Source organism: Cyprinodon tularosa, unplaced genomic scaffold (assembly GCF_016077235.1).
Source record: "Cyprinodon tularosa strain WSP-4 unplaced genomic scaffold, ASM1607723v1 ctg380, whole genome shotgun sequence".
Classification (NCBI taxonomy): Eukaryota; Metazoa; Chordata; class Actinopteri; order Cyprinodontiformes; family Cyprinodontidae; genus Cyprinodon; species Cyprinodon tularosa.
Genome location: NW_024039097.1, coordinates 404,652 through 429,333, shown reverse-complemented (window position 1 = coordinate 429,333; position 24,682 = coordinate 404,652). Strand labels below are relative to the sequence as shown.

Genomic DNA, 24,682 nt, shown 5'->3' with positions numbered 1-24,682 from the left:
CAGAAGCATTAGTGTGTTGGAAATGGTGCAGAGTAAAAAATATATGGCTTAAAATACGTTTAGGTGGTGCTTGAGAAACACAGGTACTGTTTCGTGTAGCTGTTAAAAGTTCATGCTCATACAATTCCCTAAAAATATCCAGTTTGGGTTCAGTTTAAGTTAGAGATTTTAGAAACTTGTAAAAATCATCAAAAAAAGAAGGTTTTTGTTCGCACCAAGGCGTACCATGACAGGTAGTGTGTTGCAAAACTATTCATACTCCTTGTACTCTTTATTTTAATTTGTTAAATCAATAAACTTTAATGTAGATCAGCACAAAAAAAGCTGACAAATATGAAGTGGAAAGAAATGGTGCAGGAAAAATTAAAAAGTAAATATTATAACTTCTGCTGGTGAAGATTCTCACTCATCCAGGTCATATTCATTCCAAAAAAAAAAAAAAATGCACCGTACTTTGTTTCCACATTTGCACTGCAAAAACAATCTAGAACTATGTAAAGATTTCTTAAATTAAGTGATTTTAACCATAATTTGAGTAGATAAATAAGATGATTTGCCAATGGTATGAGTATTTTTACACTTAAAATAAGAAAATAAGATAAAAATGCACTTGAAACAAGACAATGCAGCTGTTTTTTCTTATTTTTAATGTAAATTGTCTTGTTCCATTGGCAAAGTATTTCACTTACTCCCTCAATCCAAGTAAAAATGCACTTATTTTAAGAAAAAATGACTTATTAAGATTTAAATTTTTGGCAGTGTGAAGATGTTTTGCAGGAAACTTTTCCAATTCAAAATGTCAGGAATAGCGTTAAGTTTGAGGTTTTATACAGTAGTCCATCAAAAACCAGGAACTTGACGCTATTCCTGACATTTTGAACCCTATCCTGGATGGGAAGTGAAATGTCTTTAAACTTGGAAAGAAGTCATTTTTTTGTTACTTTTTTTGTAATTATAACTTATACTCTACCTCTATACCTGAATGTCCTTAAATGAAAAGTCAAATAATAAGAAGATAACATAAGAATTGTTTCTCTTGTCCCACAGTAGGGAGAGATATGAATAAAAGCCCCAAACACTGCAAATTTAGTTTAAGAAAATAGCAATCTGGCTGTTGCTCCAATTATCATTTTGGCTTACAGCAACCAGGGCAGGCAGATCTGCTGTTTTTTCTGTATCATACTGAATTGTCTGGCCGGCTGTTCCAGAGACAGAATCAACAAGATGCGCTGAATTATTCATTCCGCTGGTATGCATCATTTCGAGCATCTGTTTTCCTTTCCATTCAAAGAGCTTCATTCTTCATTCCACACTGTGCAGACATTAAAGGGCACCCCTCATAAAGCGCGGCATAAATTATTCCGTTAATCACTCTCTGCAACTGTCTGTGACTTTCTTCAGTTTCGATTATTTTGATAATTTGTAAAAGTGTTGCTTGTTAAGTAATTCAGTCAAAGGGACAGTAAACACATATGTAGGTTCTGCTTTTCAGTTTTATAACAAAAAAATGGGAACAAAGAAAAGGAGCCTGTTTGTAAATGAAGTTCAAGTAACTAAGAAGTAAAAACGACAAATTGATTCATCACGCACCTTTAACTTTGATAACACCTTTCCCGTTATCCCTGTTCTCTCTATTCCCTTCGCAGACTGAGTGCTTCAACTACATTCGGTTCCTGCAGAGCTACAACCGCACACACCTCTACACCTGCGGCACCTACGCCTTCCAGCCCAAATGCAATTACATTGTAAGTATTTATGTGAGCGTGTGTTTTTCTGGATAGAGTCAGGGCAAGCGGTGGCTGACAGGTGTCAACCTGTCACATTCGACCCAGGGGCCCACGCCGCTGTGTGAAAAAAATGAATGCAGCAGAGGAGGCGTGTAGCGGGCAAGGGTCAGCTGGGTAATGTGAATGTCTTTGTTTGCTGTATGTGACACTGATGCGGTAGGACAACACGGCGAGGGGGCATAGGCGGACGAGGCCTGCAGCTCCGTCATGTGGGTCATAATGCAAACTGACCATGAACCACCTGAGTTTATTTTTTTATATGTTTGGTTTCAGAAAGCAGATGACTTTTCCCTCAACCCGGCAACACTTGAGGATGGAAAGGGCAAATGTCCATATGACCCTGCCAAAGGCCACACTGGCCTCATAGTGGGTAAGTGAAAATATCCATACAGCAATATCCATGTTTCAAGTACAACTGATGTTTTTCATTACATTTATACCATTGCTACTGCAACAGATGCTGGTAGAAGAGATTCCACTCTTCAAAGTAGACTTAGAGAGCATAATGCTGGAAAGACTGAAGCACCTAAGCCTCAGTACTTTGCTCTGTCATTTCTTGTTGCCTGCATACTCATTGTGCAGGAACCTTAGCCTTACTGTGCATTCATCTCCTTCTCTCCACAGCTTCTCCCTGACCTTTCTGCTCTGCTCCTTGGTGTTAATGATGCTGATTGTTTACTAATTCTCTGTCTCAAACCTCTGAGAGCTTCATAGAACCGTTATTGAATTATACATGGTGGAATCCAAATGCACATAGATTTATAACTCTTAGAATAAGCACAGAACTTTACTCTTCACTATTTTTTGCATGGCAATGTAGGAAAGAAACTATTCTGAACAAAATTTTCGGCATTTTGTTGGATTTCACAAATATGTCTCATTGATTTCTACTTTAACTGCTGCATCTATAAAACCAGCACAGAAAACAGAAGTTTAAAGCTAAAAATGAAATATGTTTTTCACTGCAAAAATGAGTAAAAAAAAAGTATTAAAATAAGTGTATTTACCCTTAATTTCAGTGGATTGATAAGCTGATCGGCCAATGGAATGAGTACTTAGCCTTAAGATTAGATAATTAGATATTATGCACTTAAAATAAAAGACAGAAGGTGTTTTTTTGTTATCTTAAATGTAAAATATACATATTGCATTTGACACCCAGTGCAATAACTATATATATAAATATAAATATCCATATAAATGAACACCCTGTGCAATAACTCTGTATAATAATCCTACTATAAAAATGTTTAAAAAGGCTTTAATAAGTGGACGCACTGTACATACTCCATATATCACTTGCACATTTTTCTTCCTTTGGCACCTTCTTCTTCTCCTTTGACTATTTGAGCTGATGTAACAAGTACATTTCTCCACTGTGAGATCAATAAAGTCAATTAATTGTTTTTTTCCATTGGCAAAGTGTCTCACTTACCTGCTGAATTGGAGAAAGAAAATGCATTTAATTTAATTTACTTAGATTTAAATTTAACTTCACAAAAGTCTGACATAAAACAACTAAACATACCCATATAGCTTCCTGACCAGCACTTTTAAATGTTGCACAAAAATAGCTTTAAATGAAAAAAAGCATAAAATAAAAAATCATTTGGCTTGTGCGTACAATGTTCGCATAAAAAATGGTATTTGACTGATATTTTATTCTTATAAAATAGATATTTTGTCTGAAATGTAATCATCATATCAACATGGCACTCATTACCAACTGAAATTGGTAGACCTGCATTGGGTCGAAATGCTCTGACAGAAAATCTCATTGGTTTTGAACCCAGACTGTCGAGGGACTCCAGAGGTGCAATTAGACTTTTCATGGTGCATTCACTTCATTGCGGGCAGCTTTACTGACCCCACAGATAACCAATCTTGCAGCAGTTTGGTGCCCCCCAGCTGAAACACTGAACCTCTTTCATTTCAAGGCTGTATAATTATATCCGGTGATAAAAAGAAAAAAAAAAAGCTCTGAATTAATGTAAAGCTTTTACTTTTTTACAGATAAGGAGCTGTACTCAGCAACACTCAACAACTTCCTGGGTACTGAACCGGTCATTCTTAGGAACCTGGGCCAGCAGCATTACAGCATGAAGAGTGAATACTTGCCTGCCTGGCTCAACGGTGAGTGTGAAAAATATTTTCAAAATGTCTGGTAGAATGAAAAGATTGAATTCATGCTGATGTGAAAAAATATGGTGTTATTATTTTACTCCTAATAGTCCCTGTTCACCAAGGGGCACTTAAAGCACAACTCTAATGATATTTTACAATTTCTTAGTAGATTTTTACCCTTAGATTAAAGGTTAACCACCGCTACTATTATCTAATGGCTCATTACCCACACACTTTACCATATGCATTACCTGATGAATAAAATCATTGACAGGGAGAACAATCCCAATGTCAGGTGAGTTTCTGAGTGAAGCAGCTGCTGTTGTCATTCAGTATGGAGGAATACTGGTTTAAGTAGAAGTAAAAAATAATGAGAAGGCAGCGTGTTGTTAGTGGTATCATAGTCAGATAAGTTATATAAAGCAAATGTACCTCTGAACTATTCTTCTGCCATCTTGTTGGATTTATTTATTGCTACCTGCAGAGATGTAGAAAACAGCACTTAGATAATATCTAGACCTTCTAGTTGGTTCGACTCCTTGGTCTGCATTGATGTTTGTCCACCAGTTTACGTTTATTAACCGACTCATATTTTGGACTTTTGGTGGCGGCTGTGTCCTATAAAGGCATTATAGTCCTGGGTGTTGAATTCAACAGTTCACTACAGCATCAGGATATAGAGTTACACAGAAGCTGCATCTTTGGTGGTTTGTTTGAACGGCAAAACATCAGTCATGCTAACCTGTCCATGTCCCTGCATGCTCATCCAGGGGAGTACATTCTGCAGGTCAATTTACAATGCAATCAGTTGATTTAACCTGACTGGATGATTTGATTGAAATGACCCTGGAAAGGGCCCCAAGGTGGTGTGTGCTGTGAATTAGTGTCATATAAATCAAATGAATTGGGCATGAAAAGAAACTTCTTTATGTTGTGCCAACTGGCCTTTATTTGTAAAGAAAGCTGACAGTTTCTTGGTGGCTGCACAGCCCACACCCCACTACCGCACCATGTCATTTAAAAGATGTACTTAATTAAGATTAAATAGAATAGAATAGAATAGAATAGAATAGAATAGAATAGAATAGAATAGAATAGAATAGAATAGAATAGAATAGAATAGAATAGAATAGAATAGTTCCTCAGTTGGGGAGTTCTTCAGTTGGGGAATTCAGATGTGTCAGTGGCAAAACATTTAGGCAATGAATGCATACGTATACAGATAAAACTAAAAGATATATTTTTAAAAGAGCATAAATTCAAAACTTCAAATAGATTGAAAAAATAACAGCTAAGGGGGAAAAAATGGGTTGTTATTAAAAATAAATGATCTGTCTTTCAGTCCTGCAGGACAAACATTTAAACCTTGCTATATTCATCAGTCTATCTTAGTTTTCGCCCCTAAAATAAATCAAATAGTATTTTTATTTGTTTATTGATAATATTAACCCTAAATCTCTACTGAAATAAGGAGGACATGTTTAATCAAAATGAGCCGTCTTCATGTTTCTGTTTATCCTTTTTGCAAAGATTACAGGCTTTTTTTTTTTATCTTGGAGTCTAACTTATTTTCAACAAGTCCAGTTTTGTCCGGGTTTAAACCAAAGCAAAACATATTGCTGTGCATCTCAGCCACATTAACCTTGATTTAAATGAGATCTATGTGTAGCATCAACATTGAAATTAAAACTATCACTTATAATTTATAAAAAAAGATCCTAAAATATGATTGATTAACTCAATGAGTTAAAATGAGCTATAGAAACGTTGCATGTTAATGAGGTTTTTTCTTTTTTATCAAACTTCAAGTTTAAAAATACTAGTGTGAAACTGAAGAGAAAGTGAAGAAACTCACACTTGTTCTTCTGCTACAACGAAGGATTGTAATCATTTGGGTCAAGGAGGCAGGGGACAGAATGAGGTCCTTGGAAAGAAACGAAGGGTAGAGAAGGGGATGAAGTCACAGCAGGAAAAATGGAAAATTGAAAAACAAGACATTAGGAATGGTGATGAAAAGCCAGAGAGAGAGAGAGAGGAGGGCAGAGGGGAAGGTACACGGAGAAAGGAGGCGCATACAGATGAGGCAGAGCTTTATCTCGATGTGTCTGGATATTATTCATACAGATTTAGACGTTTTTTATTTAAAACCAGACCTACAATGAAGCTGCCCTCAACTAAAGCAGCTGAGGGCTTAAAAGCGTTGGTCTGCACTTCAGTGGTGAGCTGCACCATCCCATTATGCCTGAAAACTCAGCTTCTGTCACTTCTACCTCAAAAAAACAGTCCATCTGGGCAGCCAGTGGACTCACAGTATGAAAGATATGAATTTGAAACCCCAAATGGCCAGATACAGAGACATGAAAAGGACAGCAGAGACTAGGGTAGGGGAAGACACAAAAAGGATCACTAATAGTGAGCAGAGAGTGAGAAATGACTGGTGAAGAGGTGAGGAGTAGGGGAATGATGAAAGAAAATAGATGAGAAGGTGAGAAAGGGCAATAGAGGATGAGATGGAGGTGTCAAGCTTGCATGGGGGGTGTGATTCAGGCCTGCAGGCTGAGTCTGTCTCTTTGTTCACTTGTGATATATGTCTGGTGAGTAAAATTACACCCTCTGATCTCCCTTTTTGTGTGTGTGCGTATGTGTGTGCCCTCAGAGCCAGACTTTGTGGGTTCAGCCCTGGTCAGGGAGAGCAGCGGCGGCAAAGACGGCGACGACGACAAGATCTACTTCTTCTTCAGCGAGCGAGCGGTGGAGCTGGACTGCGACACGGAGCTCACCGTGGCCAGAGTGGCGCGCGTCTGCAAGGTAACGCAGTGGGCGTTAATCAGATCTGATCCCAGGTTTAATTAGCGCTATCCTGCACAGACTGGCTAAATATCCTGCCTACGGCGCAGATTATTAACACTGAAAGCACAGATTCAAACACGAATCAGTCTCAGTTAACGTAGGAGTTAATATAAGAGTACAGGCAGAGATTTGACATGAAATCATGGTTTTCTGCACACTTGGCTGAGAATCAGCTGTTTTCTGCTTTCCTCCAGCTGTGTTGGCAGCTGTTTCTGAGAACTTGATAATGTGAGGCACTATTTGCCAACAGTTCTGTGGCTTCAGCTGAACATGCCCATATTTAGAAGCAACTGATAGGGTTTTACTTCTAAATAAATGTTTTCTCTCAATAGCACTAATCGCAGTGGGAGTAGTCTAATGTAGAGTGCTTACACTTACAGTATTTACACTTCATAAACAGAATCAGTGGTGTTTAAGAGTTTCCTTCTTCCTGAATTCCTGTTTTTATTTTGTCTCAGATGTTTCATCACATCAAGAAAATAAAAAAATATTTGTTAAAAAAAACATAAGTAAACACAATATACAGTTTATAAATGCACTATTTAGTACAAAGGATAAAAAAATCCCAGATCCCTGTTTGAAAAACTGATTTCACCCTAAACCTAAGAACTGGTTGGGACCTCTTAGCTGCAACAACCATAATGAAGAATTCGCAAACTTTTATTGAGTCCTATATAGCACTGTGAAGGAATTTTGGGTCCACTGATCTTTGAATTGTTTTAATTCAGCGACATTGGAAGATTTTGGAGCAAAAACAGCCTTTTTAAAACCATGCTGGAAGATTTAAGTAGGATTTAAGTCAGGACTTTGACTAGACCACCCCACAATCTTCATTTTGTTTTGCTTCAGCCATTCAGAGCCGGATTTGCTGGTGTGGAATGAATTATTTTCCTGCTGCAATATCCGAGATTTATTCATTTAGAGCTCATAAACAGATAGTGTAATGAACTCCGAATGTTGGAACCAGAATTTGATGCGAAACAGACAGTTGGAAAGTTCAAAGCGTTTTTTTTATAAACAAACAAAGCGCTGGGCTGCTCGTCAGCTTTGGGGCGTATCTCTGCAGAGAGGAGATATAGGTCAGTGACTGGATGTGGAGCTGATCACGACTTGGAGCAAAGTTACTGACCTGATTCAAAGTTCAGTCCGTTCACGGAGAAAAGAGGCTGAATCCAGACGGAAGGTTAGACCACAGCTTGCGGCGTGCACCGCCCCCCCGAAGTTTCTAGAGAGCGAGCGGAGCAGGCGCCAGCCGACGCCGAGCAGCAACCGAGTCCAAAGGAGAAATCCAAAGCCAGAGACAGAAGACAGATCCAGGTTCAGAAGCCGGTAGAATCCAGGAATAAATCCAAAAACAGATCAGACATACATAGCAGACAGGGGCAATGCAAAACTCGGGATCCACACGGCAGAAACAGGTCACCATCAGGAAAACAGAACTAAAACTAGAGTTAGTCTCACCAAAATGCTCGAATAACCTGGTGCTGATGGAAAGCAAGAACACAACATAAACCAGGGGAACCAGGTGGCAATGATCTGCGTTAATCAGCCGCAGAACCAATTAGACAGGGGAGCAACGAGCAAAGGAAAAAACCAAACCATCAGCGCCTAGATCATGACAGATAGACAGACAAATTCATTCAGGATTTGTTGATATACATCAAAATTCATGGTATCTTTTATTACAGCCCCAGAACATCAAACCGCCACGATATTTCACTGTTAGTCTGATGTTCTTCTAAAATGTGGCATTACTTTAACAGCAGAGGTATTGGGACAAACAACTTCAACTCTTTTCCTGTCAGTCAACAGAGTATTTTGCCAAAGCTCTTAGGGATCCTCAAGATGTATCCTGGAAAATTAGACAAGGTTAATATAATTTTGCTCAGCAGCAGTTTTCATCTTGAAACTCTGTCATTCAGGCCTCCTCTGGCTATGATAGAGGCTTGAACACTGACTTTACTAAAAGAAATGAGGCCTGTAGTTTATTGGATGCTGGGAGTGACCTCTGGTTTACTGGAGTCTCAAGCTTTAGAAATGGCTTTCTAAGCCTTTTGACTCAAATATTTCCCTTTAGATCTCAGCATGATGTGGAGCTTCTGATTAAACCTTTTGGCCTACATTGCTTTGTTATGAAAGTCCTGTTTTAGTATGCCTTGATTGAGCACAGGTGTGGCAATAATCAGGCTTGGGTGTGATAGAGAAAGTTATCTCAGCTGTGATAAATCACTTTTATGTTTTAACAGAAGCGCAATCACACAGGGTTAAGCAGGTGAAGCTAATGTTACGTCCTTTCGTCATATATTCTTAAATCTGTAATTGTGACAAATATGCAAAAAAATAATAATCAGGAAGGAGGCAAACACTTTTTTAGACTACTGTATATTTTATTTGGATGCAGCCTACAGGAAATGACGCAGAGCTGCCAAGAGAGATTTTAATAATCAAACATTTTTACAAAACAAATTCAGAATCAGCTCCTTTTGTTGTGATACCCCTCTATGAATCCAAGGCAACTAACTTATTACAATATGGTTAGCAAATAAAGTTGCTTTTTTGTAAATTAGTTTGAGTAAAAAGATGTGTTATTTAAAAGCTTATGAGTTTTGTTAGAGAACAATGTGAAATACAGTGGTGGCAGTATTATGCTGGGGGGATGATTTTCTTTAGTTGTTACACAGAGAAGATATCAAGATTAAACCTGGAAATAAATATTCTAGAGCTTTCTATAAATCAGAGAGAAGGACAGAGCATCTGTCCATGACAACAATCCTAAAGACTGATCAAATTACATCCATGTGTTTGAACAGCCTAATCAAAGCATTGACCTATATTCAATTAATTGCAAGACTTCAATTTTTTTTTACTTTTTTAAAATTTAATTTAACTCCGGTTGATCGATTTAAAAAGAAAGAATGGGAAAATTATCTTATACAAATATGATAAAGACATGAAGATTTGCATTTGCTGCAATCAAATCAGCTTTATTGGCCAACATTGTGTGTACAAAAAGGGGAATTTGTCTTTTTTTTTTATTGAGCAAAATAGGGAGGGCAGGGTGGATATGCTTTTTTTTCCATTAGAGGAAGAGATACAGCCTTGGTAAAAAAGTCTCTCTCTGTGTGTAGGCGGGTTTAACACCTGCATAGCTAAGGTCTAAAACAGCCTATGATCAGGATGTGTGGGCTCAGCACAGATGTTACTCTCATTCTGGCCTGGATTTGTACAGTTTGTGGATTGAGGGAAGGTCAATCCAAGTGATTTTATCTGCACACATAATTGTTTGTTGAAGTTTAGAGTTTTCTTGTTTCGTATAAAACAATTTATGAATTTGCTCCCCTTAATAAATATTCATCCATTGTAAGCTGATCTAGCTTAAATAACACAAAGAGAAACTTAGTCTTATGTCTTCTGAAGAAAATTATAACAGTGAAAAATAAGTACAGTGGAGATGTATTGTTGGGAGAAATATTATCACTATTAAGTAGTTATCGGGTGATTTATTTTGACCCAAGGCAGTAAGAGCAGCTGAATCTAAGCTTATTTCCAGCCTACTTCTCTCTGTGTAGAAACAGTTGCACCGACTTCGACATATCAGCTAATTAATTATTCATTTTCTAAATAAATGGCCTCATTAGGAAAACTAATTAGTTCTGAAGCAGCACGGTCCGTTTGGCCACAGATCTTATCTTCGCTGAGATGTGTGTAAATATCTAAGCAATGTTCTTACTAACCGTGTTTAGAAAAGGTGTCTTTAACGCTGGCTTCCTGATTTTTGGAGAAACTCTTTGAATTTTACTACAAACAGATGTTCACACATGACGTGTCTCGAGCTTTACACACATTACAGAAGCAGTGGTGGTGTTTTGAGTGTTTTATTATCCGTACCGTGTTCATTTGCACATTTTAAGTCCTGTTTCACATCATCTGCAGCCTCAAAGGATAATGGGAGTAAGAGCGATTCACTAAATAGGCCTACTTTTGAGCACAAAGAAGAATATAATACAGTACCACCTGTCCACACATTTACTGTGTAAATGAACGTTATTACTTTTCTTCTTTTTGTCCTTCACATCAAATTTTCAATATCTGAGGGTCAGATTGAACTTAAAAGCCTTTACCTGCAATTACAACAGTTCAGTCAGCGAGGGCGAATTGAACAGATTTATGACTGAGCAGATAAAGAGGAAGGATAAAGATGATATTTGTCTTTGATGGGGTGAAGGGGAGGCTAATGAAATGCAATCTAACAAAGCACTAGACGAAAGGACTAGGAGCTTAAAGAGCATAACCAGGTTGAAAAATTGAGCTCAGCAAAATCATTTGTAACCCTACATTCTTGAGTTTGGCACCAAGCGATATAGTATCTGTACAGAGGGAATTGCCCATTGTTTGGCTGTTGGAGCATATTTATGATTTGTAAATGTTGATTAATTTGAAAAAAGCAGAGGTCGGCCATTTGTTTGTCCTTTATTGACTTTGCTCACTTATTAGAATCATTCATTTGCATTAATTTGAAGATACTTGTGAGTCCATCCAACATGCAGTATATTACATGTGGGAGACCAACACAAATTAGTGCATAGAGTGTTGTTATAAGGCACGGTGATGAATGCCTTCAGAAGATACCTAATTAGTACATAAAGTCCATCTGTGTGTTGTTTAATCTCTGTATAAATCCAGCTGCTATGCAAAGGCCTCGGAGGTTTGTTTGTGACATTAGTGAGCAAACCGCATAATGAAGATCAAGGAAAGCAGCAGAAGCACATCAGGAATAAAGCTGTAGAGAAGTTTACAGCTGAGTTAGGTTATGATAAAACATCTCCAGCCTTGTGCTTCTCCCTGAGCTCTTCTCTAACCATCTTTTCAACGTGGTGAGAGTGCAAACTAGAAACAAATACAATCATACCAGGATTTGGCCATGCTACCAAACTGATAGGATGAACAGTTACAGAAGCAGCCAAGAGGCTCATGCTGTCTTTGAAAGAGTGACAGAGGTCCACAGCTCAATTGATAGTATTTGTTAAAAGGAAAGTCATTAGTTCTGCAGTATGCAATGTAAACAGTTAGCCTTTGTAGAAGAGATCAAAGAAGAAATCTATTTTTTTGAATAAGCAATGGATTATTTTTGCAGTTTGCTTGCTGCTATGTAGGGACGCATCATGTACCAGGCATGCCCAAAGTCAGTCCTCGAGGGCTGCTGTCCTGCAGGCTTTAGAGGTCACCCTTCTTTAGCACAGCTGATTCCGATGATTGCAGTTCAAGGAAAGCTTGTTAATCAGCTGTTAATGGAAATCATCTGTGCTGGAGCAGATTAAACCTCTAAATCCTGCTGGACAGCGGCGCTCGAGGACCGATTTAGGTAGGCCTGCAGATTATGGTCACACAAGAACAAAATTTAGACTCGTGGTCAAGGAAGAAATATTATGCACTCATTATTTTGATTTCTGCAGGTTTTTACTTTTTAACCCAAATGTGTCTCTGTTGCACTATATAAAGAGTTGAACTGGGATGTGTGTAATTCAGGAAAATGCAGTAAAATACCATTAAAGGCTGCAATGAGAGCAGATCCACTTCCTGATCAAAGACCCTGAAACGCATCTAAACATTTCTGATGTTTTAGAATGGCCTAGTCAAAGTTCAGAGGGGAAAACTAAAAACATCAGTTTTTTTACAGCATGAAAAAAAAATCAAAAATTTTTTATTTGGTGTAAAAAACATAGTAAAGAACATACACATAGTAGATTATGCAGAAGTGTATTGTCAAAAACAAACAGAAATTTAGCAAAGTTTCCCTGGGGACATGGAATTGGATATAAGTCAGTTAAAAGTATTGAGAGAATCTGGAGTAAAGTTCTTCCGTCGTTTAGGCCCAGAATAATGAGCTCAGAAGGCTCCGACAAAGATGCAGCTCAGATCCTGTCTCCCCTCCTTCAGGGCGATCTGGGTGGCTTCAGGACCCTGCAGAAGAAGTGGACCACCTTCCAAAAAGCTCGCCTGGAGTGCTCGCTCCCAGAGCGCCACGTCTCCTTCAACAACCTGCGGGCCGTGTTCACGCTGCCGGGGCAGGACTGGAGGGGAACGACCTTCTACGGCATCTTTCACGCTCAGTGGTGAGTTTAAAATACAGAGCTGTCAGAGACAAAGGCGGCAGAGATGTATTACTGCTTTTTTTTTTTTTTTTTGGAATCAGTGGGACTTAATTACCACATTAGTGATCTGCTGCCACTTGCCAACATGTCAGAGCCTGGACTCTTAATGAAATCACTGAGCTGCAAGTCATTCTGATAAGATTTCTCCTCTGATGTACTCTGTGTGATTAGGTATTTACAGCGTAATTGGGGGCTTTAATTTAAGTTATTACTGTTACAAATGTGAGCCATTTGGAAAGCACACAATTCAAGCGCCCTTGGATATGTTTTAGTGCCATTATTAGAGACTGAACGTCTCACCGATGTAATGTAGTTTTAAATGCCAATCCATCTACTCTAAACAGAACCATTGACTCGACCTTGAAAGAATCTGCAGCAAAGATTGGCCACAGTGTGAGGACCACCCTTACAAGTCAGCTCCCCTAAAAGCAACATGGATAAATCTATAGTATAATTTCATATTTTATCGCAGCGTGAACTGATCCATTCACTGACTATAATAATGCTTGGACAGATCTGCACCGAGGAAGGCTGGTTTTTACTTCATTTATATATATTTGTTGTCATAAAATCAATATGTTAGCAATAAACAGTTTTTAACTAATCTGTTGAATAAATCCTTCAACTAACAGATATATTTGCCAGTTTTACTATTATAGCCCAGCTGCCCTATCATCACCAGGAAGAGAAATTCCTCTGTATGCTTGGTAATTCCCTCACTAAATTAGATCTCTAAAACATTTAAAGGATAAGATGAAAACATCCTCCTTTATGCCATTTACTAAGGTGGGTAGAGGACCCGATATTGTACTCAAATAATAGTAACACTATTTAATCATGATTTTATTCAAGTAAGTAAGCATTTTTGAAACTAGGCCACTCAACTAGGCCACTTAAGTGCTTAGTAACTGATCATAAAATCTGATTTACTATTTAAAAATATGTAAAAAGATCAACCAAAATGTGTCATGTGCAACTTGTTATGTTTTAAAGGAGTAAAAGAATGAAAACTAATGAATAATGTCATTAAAAAAGAACTCATCAAACTCCCCTGATGGCATTTACTCCTGAGGGCCCTGTCACACCTTTCAGATTTAGCCAACATATGCCTGACATCCCAGAATCTTCTAAAAAGCTGGCATACGCTGAACTTTCTATGGAGTTTTTCAATTTAGGGCGAAAACAAAGCATATTAATAACAAGTCCAGAACTTATGTCCAACGACAACCTGACTTATGCATAACGCTCAGCAGCGTAATGCCCATGAATCACTTTCCTCAACGTATTCATCCCCCACCCCCCCACCCCCCTGTAATTGACATTTATGCACTATTTTTGCACACCACGTATCACTTTACTTGGATTTATCACTTTACTTGGATTTTCACTTTATTTGGATTTAGTTTTTACATATGCATAGATATACGTACAGATATATATACTGAAGAGCTATATGTGTATATATTTTATCTCTTTTTATTCTTATTTTTTATCTTTATTATATTGTATAGTTGGATGTGTGTATATATCATATAAAACTGTAACTGGAGCGTGTAACAAAAGTAATTTCCCTCTGGGATTATTAAAATATTTCCGATTCTGATTCTGATGAAGTGTCACAAGCTAATGTCGTAAGGCGGGGCAGCGATGCGCCCAGAGGAGCCCTGCCTGCACAAAAAGATTTAATTGATCGCGGTATTAACGTAGCTGCTATTTGGTGCCCTCCTAAAATAAAAAAGAATAAAAAGTAAAAAGAAACAGAAAGAAAGAAGATTTGCAGTCGCAGCAGATTCGGCATCATGTCTGCTAGGAAAAAAACAACAAAAAAAAGAACGCAGGGAGGATCCATCACACTCACCCTCTTGCTCACCCTATGATGGGCATGAAGTCTGGAGGAGAACTGATGCTTTCCTCCTGTGAACACAGTTTATACCAAAACGCTGCCAATACAGCATTATACAGTAGCTGTAAGTTAGAAACACGTTCAGCGATCATCTGGAACACGTCAGATACGTTGATAGGCGTCTGGAGATAAGTTATGCACAGGTTATTCATAGGTTTTGGATAAGCTAGACACCATGACTTATGAGTAACTTACACTTAACGTATGTCAACGACCAGATAAGTTACCTGTAACTTCTGGCCCACGATTGAGCATACGCTGGCACGTCAACGTACTTGCTGTCGTCTTGTTCCAGCGCGTTCCAGCGTACTTCAGCTTGCTCATAACTTTTACAAAATGTACCCATAGCTTATCCAAAGTATGCCAGCATTTTTGCCAGATTTTTCGTACATCAGCCATACGCTGGTCTCAGCGCTAATCCTGACATTTTGAATTAAGAAAGCTTCCTGGATAGGAAGCGAAACATCTTCAAACTTGGAAACAAAGTCCAGTAGATTGTTTTTTTTATTTTTTATTGGAATAAATCTTCAAGGTGTAACAGGGGCTTTTGAGCTTGACTCTGAAATTTCACAGAACGTTCATCAAATATGAAGTAAGCAAAAAAGGATCATTTTAACATCAGCCGTAACTGTTCCTATTTGTGTGGAGCGCTTTTTGTTTAAAACAGACTTGTTTGTTGAGCAGCAAAGTCACACAGCGGATGGAGTAGAAAAAGATTTTAGTCTTTTAAGAGTAGGGATAGTTTATAAATATAATACTTGCATGCATTTAATGCATTTAAGTCCAAATATTTCTCCAGCCAGTGTAACTGAGTAAATGTAGTTACTGCCCACTTCTGGCTATTTAGTAGACTTGATTATTTCCATGTGTTAGAGACGTAGCTGCAAAGGCTGTACAGGTGCTGGTCATAAAATTAGAATATCATGAAAAAGTAGATTGATTTCAGTAATTCCATTTAAAAAGTGAAACTTGTATATTATATTCATACATTACATACAAACTCATATATTTCAGATGTTTATTTTGTTTAATTTTGATGATTACAAATGACAACAAATGAAAATCTCAAATTCATCATATCAGAAAATTAGAATATTGTGAAAAGGTTCAAAATTGATGGCCCCTGGTGCCACACTCTAATCAGTTAATTAACTCAAACCACCTGCAAAAGCCTTTAAATGGTCTTTCAGTCTAGTTCTATAGGCTACACAATCATGGGGAAGACTGCTGACTTGACAGTTGTCCAAAAGACGACCATCGACACCTTGCACAAGGAGGGCAAGACACAAAAGGTCATCGCTAAAGAGGCTGGCTGTTCACAGAGCTCAGTGTCCAAGCACATTAATAGAGAGGCGAAGGGAAGGAAAAGATGTGGTCGAAAAAAGTGTACAAGCAAGAGAGATAACCGCACCCTGGAGAGGATTGTGAAACAAAACCCATTCAAAAATGTGGGGGAGATTCACAAAGAGTGGACTGCAGCTGGAGTGAGTGCTTCAAGAACCACCACACACAGACGTATGAAAGACATGGGTTTCTGCTGTCGCATTCCTTGTGTCAAGCCACTCTTGAACCACAGACAGCGTCAGAAGCGTCTTGCCTGGGCTAAAGAGAAACAGGACTGGACTGCTGGTGAGTGGTCCAAAGTCATGTTCTCTGATGAAAGTAAATTTTGCATTTCCTTTGGAAATCAAGGTCCCAGAGTCTGGAGGAAAAGAAGAGAGGCACTTCATCCACGTTGCTTGAAGTCCAGTGTAAAGTTTCCACAGTCAGTGATGGTTTGGTGTGCCATGTCATCTGCTGGTGTTGGTCCATTGTGTTTTCTGAGGTCCAGGGTCAACGCAGCCACATACCAGGAAGTTTTAGAGCACTTCATGCTTCCTGCAGCTGACCAACTTTTTGGAGATGCAGATTTCATTTTCCAACAGGACTTGGCACCTGCACACAGTGCCAAAGCTACCAGTACCTGGTTGAAGGACCATGGTATCCCTGTTCTTAATTGGCCAGCAAACTCTCCTGACCTTAACCCCATAGAAAATCTATGGGGTATTGTGAAGAAGAAGATGCAATACACCAGACCCAACAATTCAGAAGAGCTAAAAGCCACTATTAGAGCAACCTGGGCTATCATAACACCTGAGCAGTGCCACAGACTGATCGACTCCATGCCATGCCGCATTGCTGCAGTAATACAGGCCAAAGGAGGCCCAACTAAATACTGAGTGCTGTACATGCTCATACTTTTCATGTTCATACTTTTCAGTTGGCCAACATTTCTATAAATCCTTTGTTTTTATTGGTCTTCAGTAATATTCTAATTTTCTGATATGATGAATTTGAGATTTTCATTTGTTGTCATTTGTAATCATCAAAATTAAACAAAATAAACATCTGAAATATATGAGTTTGTATGTAATGTATGAATATAATATACAAGTTTCACTTTTTAAATGGAATTACTGAAATCAATCTACTTTTTCATGATATTCTAATTTTATGACCAGCACCTGTAATTTGTTTGGCCAACTTATATACATTAAAGCAATGCATCAATTATTGCTTATCAGCCAGGACAGGGCTTCTATTGGAGGAACGATTGAGATATTTCCTTTCTGCAGGCGGGACCCTTTGAAGTGAACCTTTTGTACTCTTCAGTGAGATATCATATCTCAAATCGAGTCGGCTTTGAACCTCAACCTTTGTTTCTTCATTCAGAGTTCTTCCAGCTGCTGAAAGCCTTAATCCCTTTTCTTCTCAGGACTCACTGGGGGATGCCTTATAGTCGCCCGACTTTGATAGAGATAACATTAAAATAATGGGACATTATGGAAATAATTTCTGAGCTGAAGTCAGAAGGAGACTGTAGAGTCTTTGTTTAGCTCATTATGAATTAGACGCTGTCGCTGGGGTTTGACGTTAAAAAATCAGCTGCTCACCACGGCCCCTCAGCTGGGTGCGTCACATGATATGAGTTTGTGAAAACAACCTTTACTTGTCTGCTTGCAGCTTACTGAAGGCACAGCAGCGTGCAATCCATTTTTTAGCTAAGTCTAGCACCATGTACGTGTTTCCAACAGAAAAAAGAACAGCAGGAGGTCAAAAATTGTGACTTTACTGTTCCCTGAATGCAAAAGCACAACAATTTTTTTTTTAGCTGTATTGCCTGCTTGTCAGTGTCTGAGTGACTCACTTTAGACTGAATAATGAAAGAGAAGAAACTCGTTGCTGTGGATGAAGATGGAAATCAAATGTCAGATATTTTCTCGAAGTGTACTTTAATGTTCCTGGTTCACACATCGGCTGCCAATTTTATTTTAATTTGCTGTTGGTGAAAAAAAGCCCACGTGTGTGCACACCCCAAGCCTCAGTGTTAAAGGAAATGCTACTCTTGAGTCACAGCAGCTGCCAATTGATTTCATGCATGGAGTGCTGTTTATTTACATGCGTTCAAACATCAGGATTCTGTCTCACAAAACATGAAAATATAGCTTCATTTTTTCCAATTAGTCAATTAATCTAAAGAGAAATGCCTTCGCTACAATGCATTTTAAAATGAAAACATGTACATAATAAAAATACATATAGATGTGTATTTTAAATTGAAAGGTTTCATATTTTTTAGAGTTTTGTTTTATTCACATCTTTAGGTAGGTTATTCTGTCTTGCATGCTTTAGAATCTGCGTACAATGACTCTAGGTAAAAATTCAATTAAACTACCAAAGTCACACCGCAAAAAATTAAAATCTAAATAAGTCCTTTTTTCTTAAATTAAGCGCATTTTTTCTTGAACTGAAGGGAAAACTGAGACATTTTGTCAATTATACAAGACAATTAACATTTAAAATAAGAAAAACAATTGTATTGTTTTATTTCAAGTGCATATTATCTATTTATCTTATTTTAAGAGTAAAAATACAAATTCTGTTGGCAAATCATCGTATTTACCTGCTCAAATGAAGGCAAAATCCACTTAATTTAAGAAATGTTTGCTTTTTTCTAGATTGTTTTTGCAGTGCATCAAATTAATAAATCATCAGGTAATCAGGTTTTAGGTCCCAACTTTGCAAATCTAGTTTTTTTTTATTTTCTCATGTTCTAAAAAGTGTATTTTATGAGAAATGTGCTTCCGGGTAACACACAGATGCACATTCAGTAGAGAGAAAGTGATGAATGGTTTTTAAAATCCTTGACAAAAATATCAATGTTCTCATAGTCGATGCTTTAGAACTAATTTTTGTCTCATAACTCTATTAAAATAGCTTAGCCTTAGTAAGACTGGAAAATATCAGTTTTCATGTTCAGTTCTGGACTTTGATTTGGCCATTCTCACAGATTAATATGCTTGAATCAAAACAATTCCTTCGTAGCTCTGGTTGGATGTTTGGGGCCATTCACCCTCTGGAAGGTTGGCCTCTTCCTCATTTTCTAGTTTTTTTACAGCCTCCAACAATGCTTTTTACCCTTTATTAAACTCTTTATACTCAGATTCCCACAGCATGATGCTGCCACGGTCGTAGCTCTCCATTGGGATGGTGTGTTCAGTTTTATATCCAGTTTTTTTCAAGCACCCATGATGTTGGTAAAGTCTGGGGAAAGGTTCCATATTGGTGCTGTCCGATCAGAGCCATTTGCTCTAAAGTTGGATTTTCTCTTAGCTTCTTTTCCAACACTAGCTATATTCTCACAACTTTATCATTAAGGACATAATTGCTGAGTTCATAACTAATAGTTGACCTGTCAGTCACTTGATCCAACCATTTCTGCAGCTCTCTCTTTCAAATGTTTTTTACTTGCATTCCATGAACTTGACATGCTAGTGACAGATGTATTTCACCTTATTTTCACATACTCCATCACATTTAGGAGGTGTCAAGCATTTGGCAGACAGATAATTCATCCCTCACTTATTCCTGCCACACATCACTGACTCTCTTCCTCTCTGCCATGTTTCAGGGGTGACGTGGACGTGTCGGCTGTGTGCCAGTACCAGATTGCCGATGTGAAAAAGGTGTTCGAGGGCCCCTACAAGGAGTACAGGGAGACGTCCCAGAGATGGGGCCGGTACACGGGCACGGTCCCCAGCCCACGGCCCGGATCGGTACATAATTGACAACTCTGTCACTAGGGCATATGCAGTGTTTTACCAAAGTAGAGAATTTCAGGAAGAAGAAATGTAGTGTGAGGGCAGAAGTGGAATGGGCAGGTAATGAGGGAGGAAGGGAGAGAAAAGGAGAGTGGATGTAGAGAAAAGTGGAGGTGGAAAACAGTTGAAGCTGGCAGATCACAAAAAGCTCAGGACATAATGATCCAGGAAGGAAGGGAAGGGGAAAAAAAGGAAGGGAGGTAATGGAGCAAAGGAGGGAAGGCAGGGCAGTTACTTCCAAGCCAACTAACCATGCCCAACCTGTGCCAGCACCAACTAAGAACTCTCCTTTCCTTCATTCTTTCTCTTGCTCCATTTCCCTCTCCTGTCTCTCCATCCTTTCCCTGCACTGCAGTGCATAACTAACTCAGACAGGGCGAACGGCTACAACAGCTCTCTGCAGCTTCCTGACGCCACCCTCAACTTTGCCAAGAAACACCCACTGATGGAGGACAAAGCTCAGGGTCGCCCCCTGCTGCTGACCAAGGGTGTTAACTTCACCAAGCTGGCGGTGGATCGAGTCAGCGGCCTGGACCAGCGGGCGTACAACATGCTCTTTATCGGCACAGGTATGAGCGTCAGAAACAAATTTCCACAGACTCACATTGGAGCTTTAGTGAAAAGTCGTTCTGCAACCTATTATCTGATCATTTTCTTTACAATACACTATTTCAACAACAAGCTTTGCTCAGAGGTATCTTTAGATCTTCTGCAACACAGACCACAACAGGAGATCCTTCTCTCACACAGCTATTATCGTTTATAACCAGTCCTGTAAGAATTTAGATTGTAAGACTTACTTCATCTAACTTCCCTTAGAGGTTATGAAACAGACTTAAAAAGAAGCAGCCCAAAGCGGCTGTTTACATTTGCATCCAAAACTTTTCAGTTTCTACTTTTATAACAATCCTTTTTATTGCAAGACATCGTCCACTTCTTTTCCTCACATAAAATCCCAACAGAAAACATTTTAATGTATTTTTTTTATGTGTGTAAAAACATTCGGAGCATAGGAATACTTTTTCCAAGGGACTGTAATGATGTGACTGAATAAATTTACTCATCAAACAGCGAAAACTTCATATCAAACCATCAGACTATATGCTGCAGCATGAAAAGCAACTTTTATTTATCAGCTCAGAATCAGCAGTTAACACTCTGAGACATTTTGACGTGTGTTTGAGGGCTGTATCTGCACTGCAGGCAGGCTGATAAAAAGTGCTCTCTGGTGGCAAATCGTCTTGATCCTCGTTGTGTAGCACCACCCAGGAGAACATCCTGTTTTCCATCTTAGTTGGATGCAATAATGTTGAATCTCATATATTATCTGCTGTGTAAGGATGATACAAACTTAGGCAGAAACTAGAATCTTCTGCTTGTTATGTTCGATTTCCTGGTTGTATGAATTTCCTTTTATATGGTGCTTGTGTTTATAATGTGGTATAAAAAAAAAAAAACATAAAATAATGCATACTTACAGTCGCACTGGAAAAAATCGCAATCTAGGTAAGTAATTTTTTCTTAAAATAAGTGCATTTGTTCTTGGATTGAGGAGGTAAAAGAGACATTTTGCCAATGAAACAAGAGAATTTACAATTAAAATAAGAAAACACAATTGCATTGTCTCATTTCAAGTGTATTTTATTTAATTATCTTATTTTAAGATTATAAATACTCATTTCATTGGCATACTATCTCATTTGCCTACTTAAATTAAGGGTAATACCCTTAAATTAAGGGTATTTAAGGGTAATACCCTTAATTTAAGGGTTTTTTACTTATTTTTAGACCGTATTTCCAGTGTGGAGACATAGTTTTCTTTTACGCGTCGTGACTGAGTGTGTCGCAGCGCCAGACTACGTTCGATAAAGCGGTAAGAACTTACAGGCTGTGGCAGCAGTCAGGGACAGCCACTGGAATTAGGTACGGTGGCTCACAAACAATATGCCATCTGGCCAGACTTCAGCTGGCTTTCAATTAAGGCCTTCATTTGCATGCTGAGAAACACCTCCACTCATCAAGGGAAACGTCTCACCTATGTGCAATGTAATTAATATCTGCGGTCAGCGGGACTAGGGGGCCCATATGCTCGAGTCTTGTTTTGGCTCCGATCAGAAATCGGCTCGTCCTCCCAGAGACTTCATCCAGAACAACACGGGTCCCGGCAGTGGATTTCTGGGAGCGGGGAATTTAAATGCAGGCCGCCTCATGAATGAGGAGAGGCTCCGCTGCTTACCATTCAGATCACTGCCCAGGCAGCGACGGTGTGACAACAGTGGAGTCTGGGCCAAACCGGACGGACACATGCACGCCGCCGCCACGCTCACACAGACACACTCAAGTGCACACGCTTCCACACACCGAGCCAGGCACAGTCATCCCGGCTTGCTGCGCCTCACAGCACAAACCCAAAAAGGCCCCTGGCAGGCGTACATTCATAGTGCCAGTCGGGCTCCTGGCTTGATTAGCTGTTAGCTGCAGCATGGCGACAGCTGATGTGAAAAGAGAGAAGGAGAGAAACAGAGAGAGAATGTTGAGTGTTTTCTGTGAAAATAAAAAAATAAAACTGCCTGCAGGATTGAGGGATTAGCTGCTAGAGGTCCCTGGTGTTTGGAGGGGCCAGTTCGATGATACCCCTGCTGCATTTCTACACCTCTGCGTGGATGTATGTGTGTTTTCTCCTCTTAAGCCTCCCTGTCCGCTGGCGGCGTAGGTTCTCATATTTTGTGTGACGCTCTGTTAATCGCCAGGACCACACAAGACAGCAGATTCCTGCACGAAAGACCGCTTCAGACACCGACGCACATCAAGGTCACCCCACCAGCTGTGCCTGAGACTCTCTGCATCACTGGGGATCTAAACTTGTTTCACAGCGCCCCATATGAAAGGAGCACAGAGACTCCTCTTCCGCCTTCAGCTCCCCATACATCCCATTTCTCTGATAGTACTGTCCCCCTGAGGCCCAAAAAGGAGCAGCAACACTAATCTTTTCAAATCTTCTTTAAATTGTCTGCTGCTGAGGGGCTCAGGGGAGAAACTGGACGTTACGGCTTTACATTTTTAGCTCCTGAGTTTTTAAAACTCTGCAGCAAACTTGATGACAGTACTCGACCGCAGGCTCCAAGTCCACCAAGTCAGTCATCCCTCCTCATCACTGAAATCCTGTTTCTCTGCAGTTACCTAATTTCTTTTAACAAATTCTAGCAGGTGAAATTATCATGATTCAATCATTTCAGTGCTTCTCCTTTTACAAGTGTAGTACTGTGGAGCAAATATGATTAATGCAAAGAGATTCACCTTGTGCTTAAAAAGAAAGCATTAAACGTGCTGAGAATAGGCACTTTTAGATCATTTTAGGCCTAAAAAATACCAAAAGCCCAAGGACTCTCAGTGTAGTTTCATGAAGGGCCACAAAGTACAACAGAGGAGATTTTTTCTTCTTTTTTTTTGCCTATGACCATACTTCATGGTTAATATTTAAATAAGCTCCTTTGGAGTTGCAGGTGCAGGTTTATTCAGCCATCATTAATATTTAAATAGAAATGTTCTGCAGCCTCTGGTCTGCGCTATGATCATGAATAGTTAATGTGATTGGTATAAAGTCATGGATCCATGGGTCAATTTATTGTTCCTAGTCATTATTGTACAAGTGAACCGCTGTGCTGTCGAAATGTCCCAATATTAGACGGATTGATTCAGCAGGGAATCCAGCCTCATTCTGGGAAAGGATGGGGTTTGGTTTGGAGAAGGGGGGAAAGGAAGGCATATGGAGCAATAATTCTATTTTAGGTTCTATTGTCTAAATGTTGTCTCCATCCCTGGTTTCTTTATCCTTTCCTCCATTTATTTTTTTCTTTTCATCCTTTTATCCTATAACCATTCGTCTGCCTTAATTTCTCTTCTAATCCATCTTTCTTGTATCTTTTATTTCTGCTTCCCTAAATTGTTACACCCACTCTTTTCTCACCTCCTACCATTTTATCTTTTTATCTCATTTATCATCATGTTTCCACCTTTCTTTCCTATATTGTTTCTCTTCCTTTTTCCATCCTCCTTTCTTAGATTCTATCCTTTCTATCACTCTTTCCTCCCTTCTTAAGCTCTTTGGTTACTTGGTTTCTTTCCCTCTCTGTTTCGCCCCTTTATTCCTCCCCCTTCTTTCTTTCTGTCCTTTTATACTTACCATCCATCCATTCCTCCATCCATTCATCATCATCAACCCATCCATCATCCATCCATCCATCCATTCCATCTATTCATCATCATCCATCCATCCATCCATTCCATCTATTCATCATCATCCATCCATCCATCATCCATCCATCCATTCATCCGTCCATCCATTCATTCATCCATCCATCATCCATCCATCCATCCATTCATCCATTCATCCATCCATTCATCCATCCATTCCATCTATTCATCATCATCCATCCATCCATTCCATCTATTCATCATCATCCATCCATCCATTCCATCTATTCATCATCATCCATCCATCATCCATCCATTCATCCGTCCATCCATTCATTCATCCATCCATCATCCATCCATTCATCCATTCATCCATCCATTCATCCATCCATCCATCATCCATCCATCCATTCATCCATCCATCCATCCATCCATCCATTCATCCATCCATCATCCATCCATCAATCATCCATCCATTCATCCATCCATCACCCATCCATTCATCATCCATCCATCCATTCATCCATCCAT

General features: G+C 39.1%; 1 protein-coding gene across 4 annotated transcripts in view; it reads left to right on the top strand.

The window, feature by feature from the left end:
- The window catches only part of sema4c (sema domain, immunoglobulin domain (Ig), transmembrane domain (TM) and short cytoplasmic domain, (semaphorin) 4C), a 147,951-nt gene that overhangs the window by 110,483 nt on the left and 12,786 nt on the right, over nucleotides 1-24,682 (top strand). For all 4 annotated transcript variants that reach the window (XM_038297055.1, XM_038297053.1, XM_038297051.1 and 1 more), the window contains 7 exons: nucleotides 1,647-1,745; nucleotides 2,061-2,157; nucleotides 3,801-3,920; nucleotides 6,568-6,719; nucleotides 12,699-12,874; nucleotides 19,768-19,912; nucleotides 20,313-20,526. In XM_038297055.1, coding sequence (XP_038152983.1) covers nucleotides 1,647-1,745; nucleotides 2,061-2,157; nucleotides 3,801-3,920; nucleotides 6,568-6,719; nucleotides 12,699-12,874; nucleotides 19,768-19,912; nucleotides 20,313-20,526 — 1,003 coding nt within the window. The remainder of the gene's footprint in view (nucleotides 1-1,646; nucleotides 1,746-2,060; nucleotides 2,158-3,800; nucleotides 3,921-6,567; nucleotides 6,720-12,698; nucleotides 12,875-19,767; nucleotides 19,913-20,312; nucleotides 20,527-24,682) is intronic.